We start from the raw sequence: 23,363 nt of genomic DNA on the forward strand, positions 1-23,363 counted from the left end.
GAAACTTGGGAGAAGCCACGCCCCTCTTCACAAGCCTCTATTTTCAACAAATCTGTGAACGTTGCATATCGGACTTCTCTACTTTGAAATAAGACATGGTAAGTAAAAAGAAGATAAAGTTTCAACGTTAATAGAATTTTATACATAAATTGAATTTTATTTCAAACATGTTTGATATTTATTTTTATGGTTATTTAAAATGTTTATTAGGTAGGTTGCTCTGACAAAGAGCTTCGGTGTTGCTACAACACGGCTGTTGGGGAAAAAAATAGATGAAGGGGAAGGGCACAATTTGTCAAGTAAATTAAATTCAGTTTTTAATATAACCTCAATCATATTTGTTCGTAACTTAACATAGTCAAATTTTTAAAAATCGATTTAGTTTTAAAAGAAAAGGTAGTTGACGGTTTGTCCCCTGATTTTCGCGGGCTTAGTTCACTAGCAGGGTTCAATATGCGCGCGCATCCTTAGCGGGCTGAGGCTACGTGTTCGAACACCAGCAGTAATGGCGGAGGAGAGCGAGCAGAGCTTTAATAATGTGGGTATATTATGCTTTTTGAAAATAAAATAACTTTTATAAAGTTATTAGGCGATAAATTAGTTGTGTAAACCTAAATTATGCGCTCGATTTATTAACATATAGCTTAATTACAAACATGCTCGGACGTGTTCGGACTTATCGCTTCCCTCCAGCCGCCTGCTCGTCTCGCCCTCTGTCAGTTGACCGGGCGGAGCGGCTCGTTAAGCCGAGAGAGAACGACCGTCTCCCGGCACATTGCTTTCAAACTCCCGCTGGTTTTCGGCAACGAATTAAAAGCAAAACTAAAACAATATCTAATGTTAATGTTTGCTCATTTTATTATTATTGTTACTATTAATTACAAATATATTTATTTAAAGTTGGTGCTGAAAGTTATTCAGTACTAAGTTTGTGTTAAGTTTTACTTCTAAATTAAATTATATGTGTCATTTTATTTTATTAAGTGCTATATTTATTTTTAGGAACATAAAATTACTCTGAACATTTGAAATTGCTGGCTAATTACAAGTTATTTGCAGTTGAGACAGCTATAAGATTTAATTCAGTCATTCTTTGTGATTTTGTCTTTTCTGATAGATTTTGTAATTTTACATCCAGGATCTTCAGGAGAATTAAGCGAAACCCAAACTCCTCGTTCTCAACGAAGACCTTCTGCATGACCAAGAACATGAGTCTGCTCCCTCAAGGTATTGAAGCTCAGAAGAAATGTTCTCTAAAATGTTTTCATGCTTTTTAGTTACTGCAACATTTTAACACAAGCTTATGTTTGATCCAGAAGATGCTGCAGCCCTGCAGCTGCTGCCAGTTCTCCTCCCTGCTCCACCTTAGTCATTTGGGAGAAGAGTTTCAGACCCATCAACCTGGAAGTTCAGAAGGTTTCATTGATATCCAGCCTGGAAGTCAACCTTCATCTCTGAATCATGCTCAAATTGTTTGCTTTTTAAATAAGTGCATCACTAATGGCCTGATTTTTCTGTCTACTCTCTCCATCAGGTTGGGACAAACCTGGTGGCGCATCTACAAAATGTGACAACCCGTATGTCCTCATGCAGGGAGACAGGCAAAAATGCTAAAGTGTCATTAAAAATGCTCCTTGTTTAATGGCTGAAAGTTTTACTTGTAGTTTGCTTTAAAACAGACTTTTTTTCATTCAATGTTTTCTAATGTGTAATAACAGATACTTCTGGAGTTGTAGACAAATGAATTGAAGTGATTTAACTATATACTTTTGAAACAACTTACTTATGTTTTGTAACTTTTGTAAATAAAATCTGCTGGCTCTACATATGTATCACATGGAAATAAGAGAAGCTTTAAATTCAGATTGTTTTTAATCCTGTTTTTATATAGTGAAACTTAAAATAATTTTTTTTAACCCAACTATAGTGGTATAATAACCCTTGTGTTGAGTTATGAGTTTCAACCCAATATTGGGTCAATTTAAACAAGTCAATTTAACCCAACGTTTGGTTAGTTGTCATGACCCACTGTGCTGGGTCAAACCCTCAACCCAACCCAGTTCAGTTAAAACAACCCAGCGCTGGGTCAGTCCATATTTGACCCAGCTCTGGGTTACGAATTGGGTTATTTTTAACCCAGCAGTTTTATATATATATATATATATATATATATATGTGTGTGTGTGTGTGTGTGTATAATAAGCGTGTGTGACGCCCCGCTTTTTTGTAATGACGTCACACAGCATGACGTCTGAACGGCTGCAGAGTGGGGCGTTCGTGACGTCAGAGACCTGTTTCCATATGACAGACTGTATATGGTTTACTATTCCTACAGGACCGCATCACGAGGATTTACTACAGCGCTATACTCTTACAATATTACCGAAATTGATTATTTAATCGACAAAACAATCACATAAATCAAATATTTTACTGTCCTCTGTAAAATTCATGACATGTGGGCATTAGAAGAAAAGAATAATAAAAGGCTTGGGGACATTTTTCCACCGTAGCTGCACTCATTTGCACTTTCTGCAGACAGACAGACAGACTCGCCCTCAAACCTCAGCAGCTTCTCTGAATCGGGGTGAAAAGCAGTGAGGATCACAGGAGAGCAACCAGACAATAGAAAAGTCAGACAAAAGCGGGGTGAAGGGTCGCTGCTGTCGGCGTGAGGCGGATGAATCGGTCATAAATACAACAAATCCGTAGTAAATAGCCTCTGTTCTCCGGCAGAACAACCATCATTGTTCACATCTGGGAAAAACAAAGCAACCCAGACCTTCTCAGCTTCATGTATACACACAGCCCCATAAAAATAAAAACATACACACACTTAGCTACTTACGGCATGGGTGCCCGAACAGGATCCGATCGCTTCTCTCTCTCTATGTTTTGACTCGATGCGGATTATATAAGGAGCAAATTAAATAAATAAGTCGCGCAAATCCGTGCAGATCGTCCGGAAAACCCTGGCGTGGCGCTGGAGTTGACTGCGGAGGGTCTGCGCAGCTGCAGGAGATTCCGATGGCGTGATGCGACTTGTGCGTGAAAGTGACTTTGGTCATCTACCTTCCTCCTCCTGCTCCTCCTCCTCCCCGCCTGACCTGCATCCGCAGAGGGAGCAGCCAGGCCCTGGTGTTGCTGGGGAATCTTTGCAGCAGTCTGGAGCAGGCTGTCACACCAGTCTGCAGTCAGCCAGCTGCTGCATGAGCGATGAGGTCACGCATTCCTGCTGGATTTCGCAGGGAAAGTGCGGGGACGGTTGACAACAACCTGACATGTTTCCTCAGAAAACGAGAGGGAGCAAATCGGGGATTTTGATCAACTTTCCCAGCTGGAGCAGCATTGACAGGCGATGCCGGGAAACTTCTTGTTCTGCTTTCTGTCTTCTTTTTTTATATTTCACAAACACAAGTGGGTTACTAGTGAACTGTGGTCATGTCTGTGTCCTTCACTTCCCTTTACTGCTGATTTTAAATGCAGGTGGTGACTAATCTCTGGATGTGTGATGACTGAAACGCCCAGCAGCTGGATTTAAACCAACGCAGAAGCACCAGGGAAAGACTCAGTATGATGCAGCCACCACCATGCTGTTTAATTCTGAGCTTTGAAAGCCCCACCATAACTCCTGTAGACATACTTCTTGTTCAAACAGCTCAATTTGTGTCTCATTTTACCTAAAAATCTGTCAGAAAGCGTCTGGCAGCAACTTTCCATCAGTCCTGAAGCTGCCGATTTTGGGTGTCTACCTAAAGGCCTGTGGGCCAAATTCATGGGAACAGGAGGCTGACATAAGTTTACAAAAATCAAGTAAGGATGCTCCACATCATAGTCCTGGTTAAATTTAATACACCTATAAAATCTCAATTTCATGCTGCATTTGGTTCTGTCAAGAACCGGTGGTCCGGTTTGACACGCAAGATGTAAAAAGGACACATATACACTTTTTTTTTAGACTTATTAGTGGCAACATAAACATTTCACCTCAACATAAAAAGAAAATTTTTAATCCCACAAAATTTAATATTTTTGTGTTTCTGCTTCTCAAAGTAGAGGAGGAACCTTGTAAAATATCAAATCTTAAATATTTTTTTTCCACAAAAAACTGAGTGCTCCTTTAAAATACTTGTATAACAGACCCTTTTTGTGTTTATCCTGTGACTTTTTTATTAATTAAAGTTGCTCAAATGTTGCCTAAAAAGGAATCAATAAATATTACTTTGACGTTTGGCCAAATACTACAGGCTAAGTCATATTTTGGCTACTTAGCCAGCAGAGAAACTTTGCTACAGTTGTCAGGAAGTGATGTCACAAGTTTTTTTTTTCTCTCCTTCCATCACAAACATGTAGAAGAGTAGAGACCGCTGTCATTTACCAAATTGTAGGTAAAAAAAACAACAACAATATGTTTAATCCGTTTGTACTTTGAGTTATCAAGACATGTAACAACATAAATAAATCATTTGGTTCATTTGTTTTTGTTTTATTTCAGAAACTTGTGTTGTATAAATCAAACTAATACAATTTCTCGTTAATAAATACATGCAGGAGCACCCGGTCAGTACGACAGGTTTGCTCCTGAGCGCGGCTCCGTCCGGCCCGACGCTCCGCTCGTGTAACAAAACCGGCGTGTTCCTGTCCACCGTCCCTGAAGTCTGCGGACGGGATCAGCTGCAGCGTTCCGTCTGCTCTCAGTCGCCCCACGTCTCCCTTCGTTCCTCCTCTAGCTGTTCCACCAGGACAGCAGACCCAGTCCTGGCTCACAGATGGTCCCCTGGAACAGAAACAACAACAAAAAAATAAAACGCAAAGTCAAGATGAGCGGCGCCGTTCAAGCTGCGACATGTTTGAGTCCCTGGCTGCACGTGTAGCTGCAGGAGTCCTCTGCTCTCTTAAAGCCACAGAATGGGCTTCAGGCAGAGAAACGGTCCAATGAAACCACAGGGAAAAAAAGGTTTAATTACCAGTAAATAGAGAAATGAAAAATGAAAGATTAAAAAAACTGAACAGAGGTTTATTGTATCTTAAAGTTAAATTAAAAAGTACCTTATTCCGAATGATTAAATGTAGTAATTTAAATCATCCAAGTATCGTCAGAGAGTCGGTAATGGAGCTACTGTTCACTTTCAGAGCAGTGGCGCCCCCAAGTGGGACACATTAGCAATTACTAGCCTAATGCTTATAAGAATTTTTTTTTTAAAAGCTCGACCACCTCCACATTATTTATAATGCACATTAAAACTGACTTTTTGCAATAAACTTTTGTTGATTGTCATCGGTGCTCATCTACCAGTCTGCCTCTAAAAGAGTTTAAACTTGTCATTACAGCCACAAACCTTTTTACACAGTTTAAACTTTAAACTGCACTTCTTTGTTGGTACTAGAAGAAATTAGCTTTCTGAAATGATCAGATTTATAACAACAGAACAATCAGATTGGTAAGTCTGAGTTCCTGCACATGTAGCTGGTACACCCTCCTGGACGTACCTGATTGGACATTAAGGTTCAATCAGTGTGACTGTTTTGACTTGATGTTTCCAACCCATGTTCAGAACTGAAGAAAGGTGGAGTCCAGTTAAACACTTTGGATATTTTAGTGAACTTCCACCTCTATCAGAGCCATCTGTGTGGAAATGATTGGAAAGGAAACGTAACAGTCCTTACAACGAGTGTGTACGGCGCCTCTTTCTTGTCCCCGCTCTCCTCCGCCGGCGGTGCAGTCGACTGTCCAGGCTGAGCTGGAGCATCGGGCTTGGCGGCAGCCGGCCCCGTCGGCGACGTGTCCACAAAGACTTCGTCCGCCACCCGGAAGCGGATCTCCTCTCCCTGGTCCATGTAGAGGTCGTGCGCTCCCTCGTCCGTCTCGTACTCCCAGACCCAAACCTGCTCGGCTTCGTCGCTTTGGGGGGTGAAAGCTAAGGAACGGCTCGACCCGAACGATCAACGCGGCAAACAGCAATAAACCACCAGATGTTTGTTTCAACGGTCAGGATACAATTTAGCCGGCTGCTGGAGAGACTCGGGTGGAATGAGAATGTCATCGAAGAAACCCATCGTCACTGTGAACCAGAGAGGTCAAATATCCACTGGAAATACTGTAAAATAAATACTTAACATGCGCTAACTTTATATGTAGGCTTGAAACGATTAACAGGATTAATCGTAATGATACAAATAACTGTCAACCAATTTAGTATTCGATTAATTGTTAACTGGAGTATACAGACTCAAAAAAAAGACACAATCAGAGCAGTAATTAAGCAAAAAAAAAAAAAAAAGATACATTTTATATCCAAGATGAATATAACAAAAACTTTGTCTGCAAAAATGTTCCACCCAGAACTCAAGTTTCAGTTTTAGCTTCATCTGATTTAAATTCTGTAAAATAAAAAAAGGACCTTTTGCTATTCGAATATTAATCTGTTAATCCAAAAATTATCAAGAGATTATTTATATGTTGTATTCATGTTAACTCTAGGAAAAACGGTTGACCTGCTTCTAACATGTTGATGTTAAAAACAAGTTTTTAGCTGCAAAGCCTTTGCTACAAATGAACAAGCATAAATCCTGTGATTTCACAGTTTATGCAATAACATTTTTACTTTATGACTTCTTTATTCACATCTTTGACGTGTTTCTAATATAAAATAAGGCTTAAGTTGTTAGATGAAAAATCTGCAAAATACGGCAAATTATTTTATCCGATTAATCGATGAATCGGCAGAATAACAGACGACTAAAATAATCATCAGTTGCAGTTATTATGAAATTTTATACATCAGCTTAAAGAATTAATGCAACCGTTGCAAAATCTGAACTCAGACATTAGTTCAGTCACGTAACGACTTCTGGAGCAAAAAGCTTCAGACAGATGAAGCCAGAGCATAAATGTTCGGCCTTTATGCACAACACCAAACCGCTTCTCATCACATATAGACTGTCACATACGGAGGTGGAGGGGTGATGATCTGGGCTCGTTGTGTTGCTCTACAGCCTTGATATGCAAGTCAGACAACAGAAGTTTGGCTGAAGTTTTATACTCTACATTCTGCGTGAATAAATACTCGCTTGTGTCGACAGAATCACGGCTGACGAAGGTCAATAGTTACCATGAACTCCCTCCTGGCTGCAGTACTTGATCTTGCCAACGAGGATCTCGTCAAGGAACGGGTGGAAGACGACAAACCTGAAGTGGACTAAAATAAAAAAAATAAAATAAAAAAAGTCAAAGGAACAATGGGATCAGGCTTTTATTCAATAAGTAATACTGATGTAGCAGTCAGTGTCGCAGCACTTTTATCATTCATCATACCTTTAGTGTGCGAGGCGCCGTCTCCAGGGAAAATGTAGGAGTCTTCCAGTTTGGTGATGTCATACAAGCAGATGCAGAGACCCACATTGTAAACCACCTGGGGGTCAGAGAGCAAGTGTTGTAGTTTTACTGTAAAAAAAAAAATAGAGGTTTTGACGTAGCACAGATAACCAAGTGATCAAATGAGATGTAGAAAGACTTGTCTTTCTTCTCCAAGCTTGACATTGTAGGAGACTTTTCTGTTTCAGTTCACTTCTAATAAAATTAGAGAACTTTTTCCTTCTTAAGTGAACATCCATTTCCTTAACATTTGGTGCAATCGCCTTGGAAACTATCCGACTTTCAAACCTTTTGGGCTTCCCTCCACAATCTTTCAATAAATAAAGATTTTTTTCCACCACAGCATGTTCATTTCTCTGGGACAAAGTAACCGTTTCCTTCCTGAGAGATGTTAAGGCTGGACGTTGCCATGGTGATTATAGTTGCTAGGTACCTGCAAGTTGGCCTCCACTGAATTCAACTGTTGCAAATTGAACATATCAGTAGATTAAAGAAGTTCCCAAATTGTTTAAAGGCAAAGCCAAAATGAAAATGTCTAAAACTACTTATGTAAATTGAAAACATTTGCTTTCAAAAGTATTAAAATTCTCAAAAATCCAACTATTTATTGATCTACAAATGTTACGCGAGGACATCAAACCTCCTTAAACTTTAACTTATTAGCTCTGTTTATCCCAAGACAGACCCAGGATTCTTAAAAATACTCAATGTATAAAGGAAAGCCAAGAATCAGATTTCCAAACTTCTAAATAAAATTTTTTAAGTACAAATTCAAGCGTCTGCTATGAACGTACTGCAGACTGAATGCAAATCTGGAACAAACGTCCAGAAAACTGCAAAACAGCTGAAACACTGAGTTTAAATCAAGGCTAAAATCAAACCTGTTTAGGGCTGCATAATTACAGCAAAATTGACCAACAACATACAAGATCTGAATTGATGATTAAGCTGATGGCACTCGACAAAATGTAATGTTTATCACTTGTTTCTCAAATTAGTCACTGTATGATGTTTTTATGACTTTGTATTTTTGTGTTTTTATCACGTCACCTGTTCCTCTCTGCTCTGCAAAAGTTTGCTGCTAAAATCGCGTCTGCGCAGCCGCGGTTCTGAGGCGGGCGACCCCTCACCTTGTTGGCCAGCTTCTTGTTCAGCTCCTCCGCTATGGCATCGTTCAGCCGCCGGTCAAAGACCCACGGAGGGATCCGCACCGTGTCCACCATCTCCACCAGCACGAACATGACGCACGAGCGGGGGCAGCCTCACTCACACGGTCCAAACGCGGCCGAGCGGCGACAGGGAGGGACGCTGAGGTTAAGCGAACATCTTAATTTCCTTTTGGTCTTCCAACAGCTTCAGCGGCTCACACTTCAGCAAGAAACCCAAGATATATACTCTATAAACTGCTTTCTAGTATCACACCTAACCAACGTGAGCTTCTTCTTCTGGTTTGAACGACTTATTTCAAGTCTCACTATCGCCCCCTCCTGGAGATATATCACTCCTACAGCGTAAAGACAATCAAAACCAGCAGCTCTCTTCCTGTTAATACGTACTTAGGCTATTGACATTGAGTCGTATCAGTACTGTTGAACTTAATTGGTTAATATATCATATTTTTTGTAAAGTGCCTTCATACGTCATTCGTTGTGAATTGGTGTTGCATAAATAAAATTAACTATAAATTGAACTGCAAAGACAAGCAATAATTCTACATCTTCTTCATTATTTATATTTGTAAATATGACTGTATTTCAACTCTGTAAGCTACAAAACAGTAGATTAACTTTACAAAATAATCAACTGATGACAATCATGACTACGAAAGCGCATCCTTCCATATTAAAAGACATGTTTAGAAGACATTCAAACAGTAGGAGCCTGGTCACACAGAGTTCAACCAGGAGATAATGCCATTGTGTGGGCCGCCCGCCATTTTGATTAATCGGCGTAACCAAACAACAGCGAAGTCTCGTCTTTTTTCACTGTGAGGGTGTTTTTCACAGAGGGTAAATAAAGCCGGGTGATCAGAGTCATATGCATTTAAAAAGAGCAACTTTTCTATGAAACACACTGGAAAATTAAACCTGGTAAATCATAACAACCAGTAAGCTTTAAAATTTTATAGGAAAATATATGATGACACATTACAGTCATTATTTAGTTATTCAACTAAATAACTTTCAGGAGTTATTTAGTCAGAATATCAATACTCACCTCCACCAAACTTGGGTTGAAACACAAATTAAATCAACTAAAATCAGTTCTGTTGTGAATTTACAGAGTTCCTATGAAAATTGAGAGGATCATCCTGATGTCCATACATCAAACTGCAGGAAGAAGCTCCAAGAAAAAAAAAGGAAATAAATCATAATATTTGAAAATCTTCAGAAAAGCAGGGATTATATTTTAAATATTTCTTCATCATCAGTTATGTCACAAAAAAAAAGATACTTGGTTAAACATTGAGGTCACATCTTGCCTCCTCCTTCACCACACTTATTTTTTTCTAACTTTCTACTGGCAGTGAATGAAATTCACGAGAGAACAGGCACCTGATTACTAGATTGTGCGTTAGAGAGAACGACGTTCCCATCATGGAGAACCTTAAAAGTGGAACAACATTCATTTTAAAGATCAACACAGTGAACATAATCTCATCACAGCCACGTTGAGGGGAAACAGCCGGTACAGCAGCAAGCAGACGTTTCAACAAAACGCAGAGAAACTGGACAGGTTAGCGAAGCTCCACAGGATTTCACAACATGATGCAACGGGTGGAGTTTTCCTCCACAGACGCACTGTGGTGACGGTTTATTCAGGAGAGTCTGAAGACGACGGACATTTTTTAAAAACTGAAACAAACATCGACAGGAAACATTCATTTAACAAAAAAAATGAAAATGTGTCTATTCATTGCAGTGGAATGGGTCATTTATTCTGGTTTGTGAAGAATCGCACTGATTCAAAACGCCTTGCAAGTTTAATTTAACCTCTTTGAAATTTTCAACATTTTTGTTTTTGTTTTTTATGATTTTATGGAAGACCAACACAAAGCAGGGCTTAGTTGTAAAGTTGAAGATTTTTTTATTTATTTATTTTTTTTACAAATATCTGAAAAGTGTGGCATGTAACTGTTTTCAGCCCACAAGGTAATTAAAAGGGCGCAGCAAATTGCCTTTTAATCATCCCCCTTTTCTTCTGATACCCTTAAATAAAACTCAATTGCACACCAGATTTTTATCTGAAAAAGAAATAAAACAAAAAAACTTAAATACACAGAATTTTGTGGCTGTGACGTTACAAAAAGTTAAAACGTCGAGGTATTATTAATACTTTTGCAAGGCGTCATGGCAACGGCTGCAGGGAGTGTGTAGACACTGACGAGACTAGTGCAGATGAATATTGTTTTTTTTTATGTCAAAGAAAAATAAATTGAGAAAAGAGTGAGCTGTGGCTGACAGCACAGACGAATGATTGGATTATAAGTTCATTTTTAGCAAAGATGCAACAACGTAACTAGTAGTTAGCAAAGTAAATTTTGTTCATTTGTTCAAGTCAGTAACGGCGTCAGAAAGCAGGAAAGGACGACCGACCTGGGATCGCCTTCAACCTTCACAGTAAAGGGTCGACAAAAACGATAAAATCAGAACAAAAATGATGATCAGCTTATCGGTTGGTTTCTACGGATAAACATTTAAAACGAGGTACGTCGGAAAAAGCAAGAATAATCTTGGAATGTATTGAGTTTTAAGTTTTTAAATTAAAATTCAAGTTCCTATTTGATTACATCAGAGTTTAAATCAAGCCTAGAAACACTAATAAGAAGCATTAAATGCTCACATGATTAATTGTAATTGGAAAGTTTCAAGTATTGAAGTGATTCTAGTGCAACAAAAGTTAAATATATATATAAATTTTTCTTCAAATATTTTTGACTAAACTTGTGCAACTCAACTTGTGAACTGAGAGGGCCTCAAGAACCTTTAAGTGCTGACTCATCGGTGTGCGCTTTCTATCGGTACAGCGACCTTTTTAATGCATGTGTGTTGCATCCTGGGAGCGAAAACGACCAAACACGAGTCGGTTTCCCTTCCGGTCACCGCTCCGCCGTCTCTCTCCTCTCGGCAGCTACTGCAGCTCCTTCATCCTGTTGAGAGCCGAGCCGGCCTTGAACCACTCGATCTGCGTCTCGTTGAAGGTGTGGCTCAGGGAGATGGACTCCTGGCTCCCGTCGCAGTGCTTGATCACGGCCGTCAGCGGCTGGAGACGGGAGACATGCGTCAGCGGGAAGCGTTAGAAGACGGATGATGTCACCGGCGCAGGACGCCGCTCACCTTCCCGGGAGCGAAGGACTTGAGGCCGGTGATTGAAATCGTGTCGTCCGGGCGGATTCTGTCGTAGTCGTCGGGGTTGGAGAAAGTCAGAGGCAGCAGGCCTTGCTTCTTCAGATTGGTCTCTGTGGAAAGAAAAGAAAGAGAACGGTGAAAGAAAAAACTGACGCATCTAGCAGGACAGGTAACTTAAAGTTTGCTCTGTGGAGAAACAAAAGGTGAGAAAATTATGTTATTCTAAGTAGAACAATTTTTTTAAAAATGGTTTACATTTGGACTTGTGAACGTCGTGTAAACTTGATAATTAACTGAGGAAGGAGGTCAAATGAAACCAAAACTAAACATTTCAGCTTGTCTGCAAAAAACCAGTGAGAAAACCAACACTGCTCGTCATCCTGAACGCACCATCACGAAACCTGGTGTGATCAATCAATTACATGAGGAATTAAAATGACATCCATAATTTCCATTTTGGTCACGAATATTTTTTATGAGACGTTATAATCTATTTTATTTTAGGTTTTGGTTGTGTGTGGTTTTTACTTCCGTTTCATTCATTGTTTTTGGTCGTTGTGTTTTATTTTGTATATCTAAATCATGTTCCAGTGTATTCTGTATAAAAATGAAAGTCTATTAGTTTGTGAGAGGGCGAAGCTGCATTATTATGCCACTATCATCATAATATTGCTGGAAAATGGTCTCAAAACAGTAACATTGTGGTTTATCGCAGTAATTACTATGACAATTTATCGTCCAGTAATATTTGTAGCATGACAGAGCTAGCATGATGGTGGCAGCAGGAGATGATGTTTTCTGGGTAAAAATAAAAAAGTTGTAATAAAAATGCATCACTCACTCAATCAGGCAATTTGTAGCGATAAAATGTTTTTGTTTTTTTGTTGTGGAGATAAATTTTAAGATTCCAGCTGCAATACTGTTTTAAAATGTCTGGCTGGTTTGAAAACACAGCGTTGATTGAGTTGAGAAGAAATGATAAGAGCATATTGATGTGTTGGAAGGGCCTAGTCAAAGTCCAAACTAAATCTAAGTTAGATTATGTTACAAGTATGTTGCTGTGTCTGGTCCATCACACATCTCAGTAAAGTAGCTAGAATAAATAATAATAATAAAGTTTGAGAAACTTTAAAATGAGAAAAGGTTTAGGGAATAAATACTTAATAATAATAAATAGGAAGTATATTTTTACCCCAAGACTTTGTGTTCAGGAATAAAACAAAACTGGCTGCATTAAATTGTAATATTTTCTAATTTAGGAATACATTATCCTGTTTAATCAGTTCCATCAAGAGGAATTAAAAATGTTTGATTCCTCTGCTGAGAAACTAACCGTGGATTCTGGCAAAGCTCTTGACGATGATGGCGCGTCCCCCCAGGTGCCGCGGCTCCAGGGCGGCGTGCTCCCGACTGGATCCCTCCCCGTAGTTCTCATCTCCCACCACCACCCAGTTCACGCCGTTGGCCTGCAATTTACAAGAGATCAGCAAAGATTTACGATCCACTCAAAGGGAAATGATTTCAAAACCATAAACAGATTTCAACCAGGCAGTAACAAGCAAAAACAAAGGAGACGGTGAATAAAATGAAATGAAATGAAAGGAGTCCCACCTTGTAGAAGCGAGCCACGTCGGGGACGCCGCCGTACTCCCCGGTCAGCTGGTTCTTCACCTTGTTGACGGCGTCGTTCTCCATGTTGACGGCGCCGATCAGCAGGTTGTTGGAGATGTTGTCCAGGTGGCCGCGGAACTTCAGCCAGGGCCCGGCGGCGCTGATGTGGTCGGTGGTGCATTTTCCCTTAACCTGTTGGTGGGAAACACGAGGAGCGAGGCTCGTCACGGTAACGCAGCTCGCTGGACGATAAGTTCTCCCAGAAAGTATTGCGATAAAACGACGACCAGAGTTTCCTCCAGTGTATTATAAGCCTGGCGGGTCACCAGGCTTTACTTGTGACCCCACCAGGCTAAGCTTTGCTTATTTATTTAACTCTTTTTAAAATGCATTTTTTTCTGAGGCAGACTAACGGAAACAGAGGCAGATCCGTTAATCTGGCTCAGAATAAAAATACTTTTCTCTGTTCCCAGAACAATTCCTCTAACAAGACACACTTTACAGCTTTGCTGCGATAATCCTGTGAGCTAAATACGTCTCCCTCACCTTGATGAGGACCCTCATGTCCTCCAGATCTCTCCCATTCCACTTGTCGAAAGGCTCCAACAGCTGCAGACGCGTGCTGGAGGGGCTCACGTCTACCTGTACGGCAACAAAACAGGGTCAAAACGAGAGCTCTTCCGTCTGTACGTCAAAAACGTCACGACTTCTGGAGAGTCCTGATGTTGATCGTTAAGCCTTCGTGCCTCACCTGGACCGAGGCGCTCTCAGCAGGGGGGTGCTGGTACGTGTCCTGGCCCGGGTCGAAGTCTCTGGACGGGAGCTCGTCGCCTGTGGGAGGCTGCAGCTTGAATTTCTCCCCACTGGGGGCCGTCAGGTAGTCGGTCTCCGGGTTGAAGCTGAGGGTCCCGGCCAGAGCCAGAGCTGTGACGATCTGCGAGAGATTACAGCAAAACGCAGCAAAACTTAGAGAGAAAGTGTCAATCCTCCCTGATGTGCATTAAAAAAATAAGAACTTTATGATTTTAAACTTTTTAACTTCCTCCTTTGTGTTGAGCTCTTACTTCAGGAGAAGTTACAAAAGCGTGAGTCGCCGGGTTGGCATCATTCCTGGCAGTGAAGTTCCTGTTGAAGGACGTCACTATGGTGTTCTTCTCTCCTTTCTTAACGTCTCTCCTGCAAAAAAACAACAAAAAGGGAGCAAATAAAACTCAAAACATAACTTAACCGATAAATACAATAAAACAACCCACTGACTTTTCCATAAGAGATTAAAAAAAAAACACTTATCTTGTTTCAAAGTAACACGACTTGCTTAGCTGAAGCTATTGAGGTCTGTCGCTTTGGCTTATGATCATCATTTGAGATTGAAAACGAGATTAAAAATAAAAACAAGATTGTAATAATTTGTCCAGATTTTCACAAGAACGACAAAACATACTCATAACTTTACATCTAGAACTAGTTTAGATATATTTTTCTTTTGAGTTACACAACACTCCGACCAAATTCACGATCCTTTAACTGTTCCACAATTTGTCACATAACAAACAAACAAACTGTATTTTATTGAGATTTTACATGCTGGAGCAACAAAAAGCAGCACATGGTGACCTGGAAGGAAGAGATCAGAGTGTGGGAAGCAACTGGATTTTATTTAGGGGTATCACAGTAAAGCTGATGCCTTTACAGGACATTTGTAATTATACCAAAGTGAACTTTTCAAAGAAATGGACCACATTTTCTAATCAAGTGACGTCTGAAGTCAAAGAGTTGCACTGGACTGAATCCAAATGCACTCGCTGCCTTCAGAAGAGGAAATGAATCCCGCTTTGTGTGGAAGGCTCTTTAGTCTTTAAATCGTTGCATAAACTTTGAAACGGTTTCTGTTAAAACCACAACATCGAAGCCAGGAGCCATCAGACCAGCTTTTCTGCTCCGAGTCTGAATCAGGTCTTATAAACGAGGCGCGTACCTGTCCCACTGGCCGATGCACGGACCGCAAGCGTTCGCCAGAACGACTCCTCCAACATCGCTCAAAATCTTGGCCTGAGACATAAATGACATTTATTTCAGAAGGTAAAACAAAAACAAAACAAAAAAAACATCAGATCAGGGGTCTGCAACCTGAACCAGTGGCTTTTCACACCTTTCACAATGGCTCTTAATCACTTTGGCTAGAAATTATGAAAACAATCTCAGGTTTCAGTTCATTCCTACAATATTTGCATTAAATTTCCACAGAAAATGACACTAAAGTAACATTAGTATGCTTTTAAATCTGTTCTGTTTTGTCAGTAGGTTGGAATACATGTGCTTTTAACGTTTTTACATCATTTTCCACAGGAAAAAAAAAGATCCATCTTTGTTTTACAAAATTTTATATCTATCTGTATCTTAAATCCTAAAAATAGAAATAAAATGATTCTTGAAAAATTACAATAAACTATAGTAGAAATTCATCTGAAATTATAATTTTTTAATATTTTTTAAGTCATGTCACATTTGCAGCTCTAAGAGAGTTTTATTTCGGTGGTCTGAGAGTAAAAATACCTCTTTAAAATGTTTGATGTCTCATAAAAAGTTGAACTTTCTTTCTCTTCCTGTGTATTTCTGACTCACATATCCGTCTCTCTCGATGGTGGCGCGGATCTGCTCCGAGCCCGGCGTGACAGTGAACTGGGCCTTACACTTCAGGCCTTTGTCCAGGGCCTGCTTGGCCAGAGAGGCGGCTCTGCCCATGTCCTCATAGCTGGAGTTGGTGCAGCTGCCGATCAGACCTGTTTGGGTTCGAAAATTTGGAAACGTCAAATCAACAACGGACGAGAAGCAGATGCTTGTTCGTCTGACACGCAGCGCTCAAGGTGACTTTAGAGGACCGGAGTCACACCCGAGCCGAAACGGGATCTGGTCAATACCGCGGCGAGGAGGAACAAAGACCCGAGTGTCTGATTTCACTGAACGAAGCATTAAGGGAGAGCGTAAGGCGATACGGCCGCGCCACAAATACCCACCGACTTTAACCTCCAGGGGCCAGCCGCTTTTCTTAGCAACGGCTCCGATCTCAGACACGGGATGGGCCAAGTCGGGGGTGAACGGCCCGTTGATGTGAGGCTTCAGCTGGAAAAGCAACGAAGAAGAAAAGTAATGAGACCCTTGAACTGCACTGCAAAAAAAAACCTCAAAGTCTTAGCAAGCATTTCTGACCTCGTTTCTAGTGTAAATATCCAGGCCTGTCATGATTAACTGACCCAAAACTTATAGCGATAAACAATGATTTTGTTGTTTTGAGACCATTTTCAATTATATAATAGTAACATAATATAATATATAATAGTGATAGTGGCACAATAATGCAAGAACAAATTCTCAAGGATCAATAACCTTTAAACTCTAATGAGGATTTAAAGACTGGAACTGGAAAACATTTTAAATATCCAAGATAAACAAAGAAAACAACAGAAACTACAAATAAAATGAATTATAAAGTCTCTGTTAATAAAATTATCATTCAAAAGAGGGCTAGTTGAGACTAAAACACCAGACGGAAGAAGTTTATCATTCAGTTTTTGGTAAAAAGAGAAAGAAAACAGGAGGATGATGAATCAAGCAAATGAAAGTTATTGAGTTTCTTTTAATTTATCAGGAAATTAATCAATCGATTGTTTATTGTGACAGGCCTACAAATATCTTAGCACACTTAAGATAAAAAAAACCAGATTACAAGTAACTTTTCAGCAAGATATAGGATCTTGTTTCAAGGTAATAATTCCTTAATATTGCTTTTAAAAAGAAAAATGAAGTAATAAGTGAAATAACCTGCCAGTGGAACAAGACATTGTTCTCATGTAAGTTAAAATGTCTTGTTCCACTGGCAGATTATTTCCACTTTCTCATCAATATTAAGGAATTATTGACTCAAAACCAGCTCCTATTTCATGCTTGTAAGCTAGTTTGTCTTATTCAAAGTGTACTAAGATATTTTCAATAGAAACTAGACCAGAAAGCGTTTTTTGTTTTTTTTTTGCAGTGAGAGTCGTTTGTCCACTAAATCCCTGTAAGTCACCTCACTGAGGTTGATCTCGACGACTTGGTCGTATTCACAGCCCTCATCAGAAACGAGGTCGTCTCTGAACTCATCGGCAGCCGAGGCGATTTCTGGAGGACAGAAGGAAACGGAGGTGAGGCCGACGGAGACCGAAGAATCGGAGGCGGACGGCGAGTCGCGGACCTTGGCGTCCGGTTTTCTGCAGGTAGGTCTTCATGCGGTGGTTGTAGGGGAAAACCGAGGTGGTGGCTCCGATCTCAGCGCCCATGTTGCAGATAGTGGCCATTCCTGCAACGTGTCAATGTATAGTTTTTAATCGCTACAGATGTAACGCTATAAAAAATAAGAAAAAGACCAATCACAAATTGTCAAATTTTTCTATTAAAATGACTTTTTTGTACTTTTAGGATGTTCTTCTGTTATAACTGTGCCTTTATTCTGCTAATATTCTGCATATTTTCCCATAATTAGAAAGAAATATTCTCATAATTTGATTCTAACAATTCATCGTACAACTTACAGAAGGAATGACAGAATTTTTTTTAAACTATTTTCTGTCATTTGTGTTTTTACAAGAGAAAGCAAGAAAAAGAGAGCGAGACTTTCGGGAGATAACAGGAAGGCTAAACGTAGAACAAAAAAATCATTTTGAGTTTTCCACCTCCACCTATGACAGATTTGTTGGCAACATTTGACGAATTTCAGAGTGAAGGTACGGATCCAAATTGCTTCTTGCATCAAAATCAGAACCACAACGTTTTGTCTTTGATCGCTGCGTTTAATTTATAACACATTAGGATTTTCCCTTTGCCTCAATCTCACCAGTGCAGGAAATGGAGTCAACTCCAGGTCCGTGATACTCCACAATGGCCCCCGTGCCGCCTTTCACGGTCAGGATGCCGGCGACCTTCAGGATGACGTCCTTCGGGGACGTCCAACCGGACAGCGTCCCGGTCAGTCTCACTCCGATCACCTACGGAGAAAAACCACACAGGCAGGAAAACGCTTGGAAAACTTTGAGGAGAAACATGGGCAAAGACAAAAATAAAAGTTCTTGAAATGCGAGCTGAAATTAAAACACACCTTGGGACACTTGAGCTCCCACGGGATTCCAGCCATGACGTCGACGGCGTCGGCTCCGCCCACTCCGATGCAGATGCCGCCGAGGCCGCCGCCGTTGGGCGTGTGGGAGTCGGTCCCGATGAGCATCACCCCCGGATAGGCGTAATTCTCCAGGATGATCTGTTTAGGCAGCGGAAAATGAGGACATATTTTCTCAACACAAAAATGTAATTAGGTTGTTTATTCTCCCTCTTTTGTCCTTAAAAACAAAATTCAAGAGTGGATGAGTTATTTTTTTAATAATAATAAAAAACCCAGAACGATCAAATTTCATGTTTTGTGCACTTTTTCCAGCATCACACTTTTGAGATAAAAACAATACAAATGAACTAAAGAAGACTTTTTCAATTCACTATTGTATATCATATAATTTATTAATGTTAATAATGCCTTGCATTAGTATTCCACATTAAACACCAGGGACAAGATAAACTAAAATACAACTAATTTTAAGTTTTGAATCGCCTCTCACCCTGCAGACCCGTCTGGTCTGAGAAAGTTACATAAAAATCTAGAAGAAAAAAAAAGTTCTCCCTAAGTTTTCTGGTATTTAGTAAACAGGAATAATTTTGGTAATTCTAACCGACCTAAAAAAAAACGAGAGAAATTTAACTTTCTGATTTAACTTTAGGAAAATCAGACAAATCAGACGTTTGGGGAAAAATGTGTACGTCTCTTTTAATTTTTTTTTTTATATCTTGGTTTAACTACAAGAAAATGTTTCCTAAATTTATCAAATGTTATATTTGCACTTCATTACAAAACTGTGCAGTTTCAAGCACTTTCAAGGACGTTGTATGGAAATCCAGCATTTTCCAAACCTTGAAACCACCTCATTGAAATTCAAGCATTTTACAATTTTCAAGGGAAATAAGCAAAGCATCAAACAAGAACAGATTTATCGTACATTAGTGTAAACGCCGTACCTGGTGGATGATCCCTGAGCCTGGTTTCCAGAAGCCGACTCCATATTTAGCAGCGGAAGTCGCGAGGAAGTTGTACACTTCCTGGTTCACTTCCTGTTTTCAGGGAACAGAAGGAAGCAACTAGATTATGAGTTTTCATGAACATTTTCTTAGAGTTAGTGGTGCACACTTTGTTCTGATGTTCGCTGTGAATTTGCAAAGCACGACAGAGAAGCTGGTGAAGCTAAAACGTGTCGCTGCGGTTCAGGAAGCCAATCCTCCTCTGGCCTCGGCTCACCTTTGCCCTCTGCAGGTCCTGAGCTCCTCCAATCTGAGCTTCGATCAGGTGGTCGCAGTGGATGGTGGAGGGGACGGCCACCTTGGGCAGGCCGCTGCTGATGAACTGCAGCATGGCCATCTGGGCCGTGGCGTCCTGCATGGCCACGCGGTCTGGACGCAGGCGCAGGTAGGTGCGGCCGCGGTCGATCTCCTGCCCCGCCGGATTGTCCAGGTGGCCGTAGACGATCTTCTCGGACAGAGTCAGGGGCCTGCCGAGCCTGCCGTGGAGGATCGTGGGAGAGCGTTTAGGAAGGATTTCAATTTTTTTTTTTTTTAAACTTTACTGAATTTTAACAGGATTTTGTTCAACTCATCTGCATTTCAGCTGCAAGTTTCTTGGTTTTTGTCTTCACCAGATTTTCAACGTCTAAGGAATTAAATTCTCACCCTGACGTTTTATCTCAGGGATTGGATGGGACAACGTCAACATCTAAATATGGGATTTGACCATCATGATATTTTGTGGTACTATTGTAATGATGGTAAAAGTGACAGTAAGAATTTTTATTACTTCTTTTTTTACATAACTTTGACTGAATGGCTCCACAAACTCAAATACAGCTCTGGATAAACTTGTAATATGATTCTTTTGGACAACAGTATCATAAAGAAGTGGGATTTGTACCACTAAATGCACAGTAACTGCATTTAATAACATTTTTAAGCTTATTGACATTTATTGGTACTTTCAAAAAAACTGTGGAAATAAATAATAAAATAAACAATCCCAACAATATGGACGTTTTTTGGGGTTTTACACCTCATTCATTGGAATTTATCATGAAAATGGTAATATATTGCGATAAACGATACGATAAATGCCCCGCCCTAGCTACATCTCTGATTACCCAGTGTTTAGCCTGTCGGTTTAGTTTATGTCCATATCTTTGTAAGTTTTTAAGTAGAGAGTATTGATGTCTTTTCTCCTTTCCATACTTTAAATGTTTATTGATTTTTTATCTGTGAAGCATTTTATCGCAGTTGCTTTGATGTACTTTGTAAATAAAGCAGAAGCAGTCGGCAATAAAACTATTTGAATAATTTATCAAGAAAGAGAAGATGACAATTACAAACAGGCTTTAAAATTCAATAAGACAGATGATACGTGTGGGTTCACATGCAGGACGTGATGCCACCGTTATTTAAGCATTTCTGCAAACTACAGAGAGAAACAGTGGTGTGAAGCTGATATATTTATCATATTTAAATATTTTAAAGAATTTGAACATCAATATATGACTAGCGGTAACTTCTAATTTGGAGTCTAATGTGGCAGTTTGGACAAACCGCTTAATAATAACCAAACATTTTTACTATCGCTGACTTCTGAAGAAGTTGGTTGTGGTAGATTTTAAGTAATGTCATCAAAAATGTCACTCGTGTGTTCAGCTACGTCATAAAGTCCCATTTAAAATACAGAGGAGTTTGTAGAGCAACGTCACAGTTTGTGGAACCGCTGACCTCCTGCGTACGATGCCGATGTTCTCGTGCATCTTCCCGTAGCCGATGCTGGAGCCGGGCTCAAAGCGGCTCATGGCCGCCCCGGCCCTGGCGCTCAAAACGGCGGCGACATGAAACCGCCTCGCCCCGGTTCCGAGAGCCAGCTGGACCAGGAGAGGCAGCAAGTCACACAGGACAATAAAAGCAGAACTTCATCAAAGCATTTGTTGTAAATTTGTTGTAAAGCAAAGTGTTGGTAAGAGAGGAATTTTTATTACACAAGACAAGGAATAAAAACACTAACGCTGGTTAAAGTGCAGTTGGCTGCACAAATAAAAATGCTCCTTCTTATCCGTAAACAGCTCAGTCAGATTTTCACAATGAGAGCAAAACATTTATTCACGTATATAATAAGTAAAAGTGTTTTGTCACAGCAATTACACTTCAGAGCTAAACAGAAGTGCGGCACTGCGACGGATGATCAGAGGCGCTTTAAGGTTATTTGTTTGTGCTGCATTTTTACCATCGCTGCTCTCTGAGAAAACTGGGTGAAGGTTCCTGCAGCTCATATTGCAGCAGACCGGCCTCACCCACCCACTGAACTCTGGGTAATTTGATAACTCTGACCGGATTAAACATTTTCACAACCTGGTAACCAAGGTTACCAAGACATCTGAAATACTGTCAGTCTCTGATCTACACACATTCTCTCTCCAGGAAAACGGTAAGAAAGAAAAGGGTTTTTAACACAGTTTTTCTATTATGATCTGTATTTCAAGTTTTTACTTTAGCATTTTATAATAAAGCCATTAAAAAAGTATATGGACTCCTGTTAACATGCTGTGTTTTCTCTGAGATGTTAAAAGAAAGACTTCTTCTGTAAATCTTTTCAAACTTGTAAAGCATGAGACTTGTTTCCGGTACAATTAAAGTGAAAATAAAAGGGATGAAATGACACAAAACACTAAAAACGGCAATAAAACTATTGTGATTAATATTTTATCATGAAGCTTTGGATTTTATCTATGAAAATTGCTAGATAAATTATTGTTATTCAACCAAGAAGCTTTTTTTCTGATAGGAAATGAGGCCCATCTCATTTCCTATCACTCAAACTACAGTGTAAAAAAAGGATCAATTGAAAAAAAAAAAAAAAAAAACGTTTTGCTTACATTTTAATTTTAAAAGATGTCATGTCAAATAAGGATTCTGGAAATTAAATGATGATTAAACTCCTACCAAACAAAACTTGTTTGCCAGTAAAAAAAAAAAAAAAAGCGCTTCATTAAAGTTTGAATAATTCTTACTAACTTTAACTTGTTCAACCCAAGAAAAAAAACTTGCCTCCTATAATTTAGCACCCATCTTTGAGGTTTACATATGCAAATTATTGACGCAGGACAAACGTAAACAAGACCTGAATCTGGAAATATTACAACACGCATTGTCAAAGGATTTTAATTTCGTCGTGCTCGTCAGACCGTTATTAAATCTCATTCATGCGCGCGTGAGAGCAGTTCATCAGTCTCTGTGAACTTATGTGACTCGCTGAGCCGCCAGGAGTTAAATCACGTCGTAAAACACGTAACCTTGCGTTCACCTTGCGAATAGCAGCGGCCGAAGACTCGTTATCAGACACCGCCTGACTTCTGCTGACTGTAGTCGATCATGTTAATTAACTACATGTTTAAAAGCAGCCCTGTAAAAGTATAAACACATCTTCTCACCCGGAGTCTGGTTACAGTCGTGCAGTAAGACGCCATTTTGTAGTTTCTTCTCCGCGGCGTGTCGCACTTTCATCACGTCAGCAACTGATTTCAAGAAAGAGGAGTTAAGATTCAATTTCACATCTAATTTTAGACAAAATTGTGATTTTTAATTTCTTCGTGACCTTGATTTATTTGTTCATGTGTTTCATACTTAATATAAAATATGTTTCACCCATAAAAATCTGTGTAATAAATAATGTTTAGTTCTTTGTTTTTTTATTGACGCGTTTGAATAGTTCGGGTTTTTTAGAGTGCAACAATTAAACAACAAGCTTCAAATATTTTTATAACAAGAATTGTGTGCACAAGTTGGATATCCCCATATTATATTGAATGTACCAAATCTGGTTAAAGCCCTATCCTGTTTGTACACAGCCAGAAAACCTCTGACATCTTTCTGGTTGG

General features: G+C 39.8%; 3 protein-coding genes and 1 long non-coding RNA gene across 5 annotated transcripts in view; 1 reads left to right on the plus strand and 3 right to left on the minus strand.

The window, feature by feature from the left end:
- Positions 1-1,863, plus strand: part of LOC106961599 (uncharacterized) — a 3,918-nt gene extending 2,055 nt beyond the window's left edge. The window contains exons 1-2 of one of the 2 annotated variants that reach the window (XR_001427804.1): positions 1,095-1,416; positions 1,535-1,863. This is a non-coding gene — a long non-coding RNA (uncharacterized LOC106961599). Of the gene's footprint in view, positions 1-1,094; positions 1,417-1,534 lie in introns of those variants that run through there. The other variant, XR_001427805.1, reaches the window with a different exon arrangement.
- The window catches only part of csdc2b (cold shock domain containing C2, RNA binding b), a 21,189-nt gene extending 17,408 nt beyond the window's left edge, over positions 1-3,781 (minus strand). Inside the window, exon 1 of the mRNA XM_015055428.1 lies at positions 2,849-3,781. The gene's annotated coding sequence lies outside the window, so the exon portion shown is untranslated. The remainder of the gene's footprint in view (positions 1-2,848) is intronic.
- A 681-nt stretch (positions 3,782-4,462) lies between these two features.
- polr3h (polymerase (RNA) III (DNA directed) polypeptide H) lies at positions 4,463-8,878 on the minus strand. The gene is made up of 6 exons (XM_015055427.1): positions 8,506-8,878; positions 7,316-7,412; positions 7,113-7,199; positions 5,999-6,062; positions 5,668-5,902; positions 4,463-4,777 (listed from the first exon to the last, which is right to left on the minus strand). The coding sequence occupies exons 1-6, from the start codon at positions 8,614-8,616 to the stop codon at positions 4,727-4,729; spliced, it is 645 nt and encodes a 214-aa protein (XP_014910913.1). The 5' UTR covers positions 8,617-8,878; the 3' UTR covers positions 4,463-4,726.
- Positions 8,879-9,080: 202 nt separating this feature from the next.
- On the minus strand, positions 9,081-23,016 carry LOC106961587 (aconitate hydratase, mitochondrial). The gene is made up of 18 exons (XM_015055411.1): positions 22,917-23,016; positions 21,211-21,353; positions 19,709-19,967; positions 19,432-19,524; positions 18,467-18,625; positions 18,206-18,356; positions 17,567-17,671; positions 17,402-17,493; positions 16,350-16,455; positions 15,958-16,115; positions 15,311-15,384; positions 14,400-14,511; positions 14,087-14,269; positions 13,882-13,977; positions 13,336-13,527; positions 13,058-13,190; positions 11,713-11,834; positions 9,081-11,638 (listed from the first exon to the last, which is right to left on the minus strand). Exons 1-18 carry the CDS (start codon positions 22,950-22,952, stop codon positions 11,507-11,509), a joined length of 2,346 nt encoding a protein of 781 aa, XP_014910897.1. The 5' UTR covers positions 22,953-23,016; the 3' UTR covers positions 9,081-11,506.
- Positions 23,017-23,363: the final 347 nt, after the last annotated feature.

This window comes from Poecilia latipinna, unplaced genomic scaffold (genome assembly GCF_001443285.1).
Source record: "Poecilia latipinna isolate Pla-1442-1.1 unplaced genomic scaffold, P_latipinna-1.0 Scaffold1315, whole genome shotgun sequence".
Lineage (NCBI taxonomy): Eukaryota > Metazoa > Chordata > Actinopteri > Cyprinodontiformes > Poeciliidae > Poecilia > Poecilia latipinna.

Excerpts from the sequence above, each read along its gene's own strand:
- polr3h (XM_015055427.1), bottom strand. The coding sequence starts at position 8,616 with ATGTTCGTGCTGGTGGAGATGGTGGACACGGTGCGGATCCCTCCGTGG. Across the intron at positions 7,200-7,315 it reads CGGCGCCTCGCACACTAAAG|TCCACTTCAGGTTTGTCGTC; the intron begins GTATGATGAATG and ends TTTTTATTTTAG. Across the intron at positions 6,063-7,112 it reads CAGCCAGGAGGGAGTTCATG|TGACGATGGGTTTCTTCGAT; the intron begins GTAACTATTGAC and ends TCTGGTTCACAG.
- LOC106961587 (XM_015055411.1), bottom strand. The coding sequence starts at position 22,952 with ATGGCGTCTTACTGCACGACTGTAACCAGACTCCGG. Across the intron at positions 21,354-22,916 it reads CGACTGTAACCAGACTCCGG|CTGGCTCTCGGAACCGGGGC; the intron begins GTGAGAAGATGT and ends CTCCTGGTCCAG. Across the intron at positions 13,191-13,335 it reads ACGTGGCTCGCTTCTACAAG|GCCAACGGCGTGAACTGGGT; the intron begins GTGGGACTCCTT and ends TGTAAATTGCAG.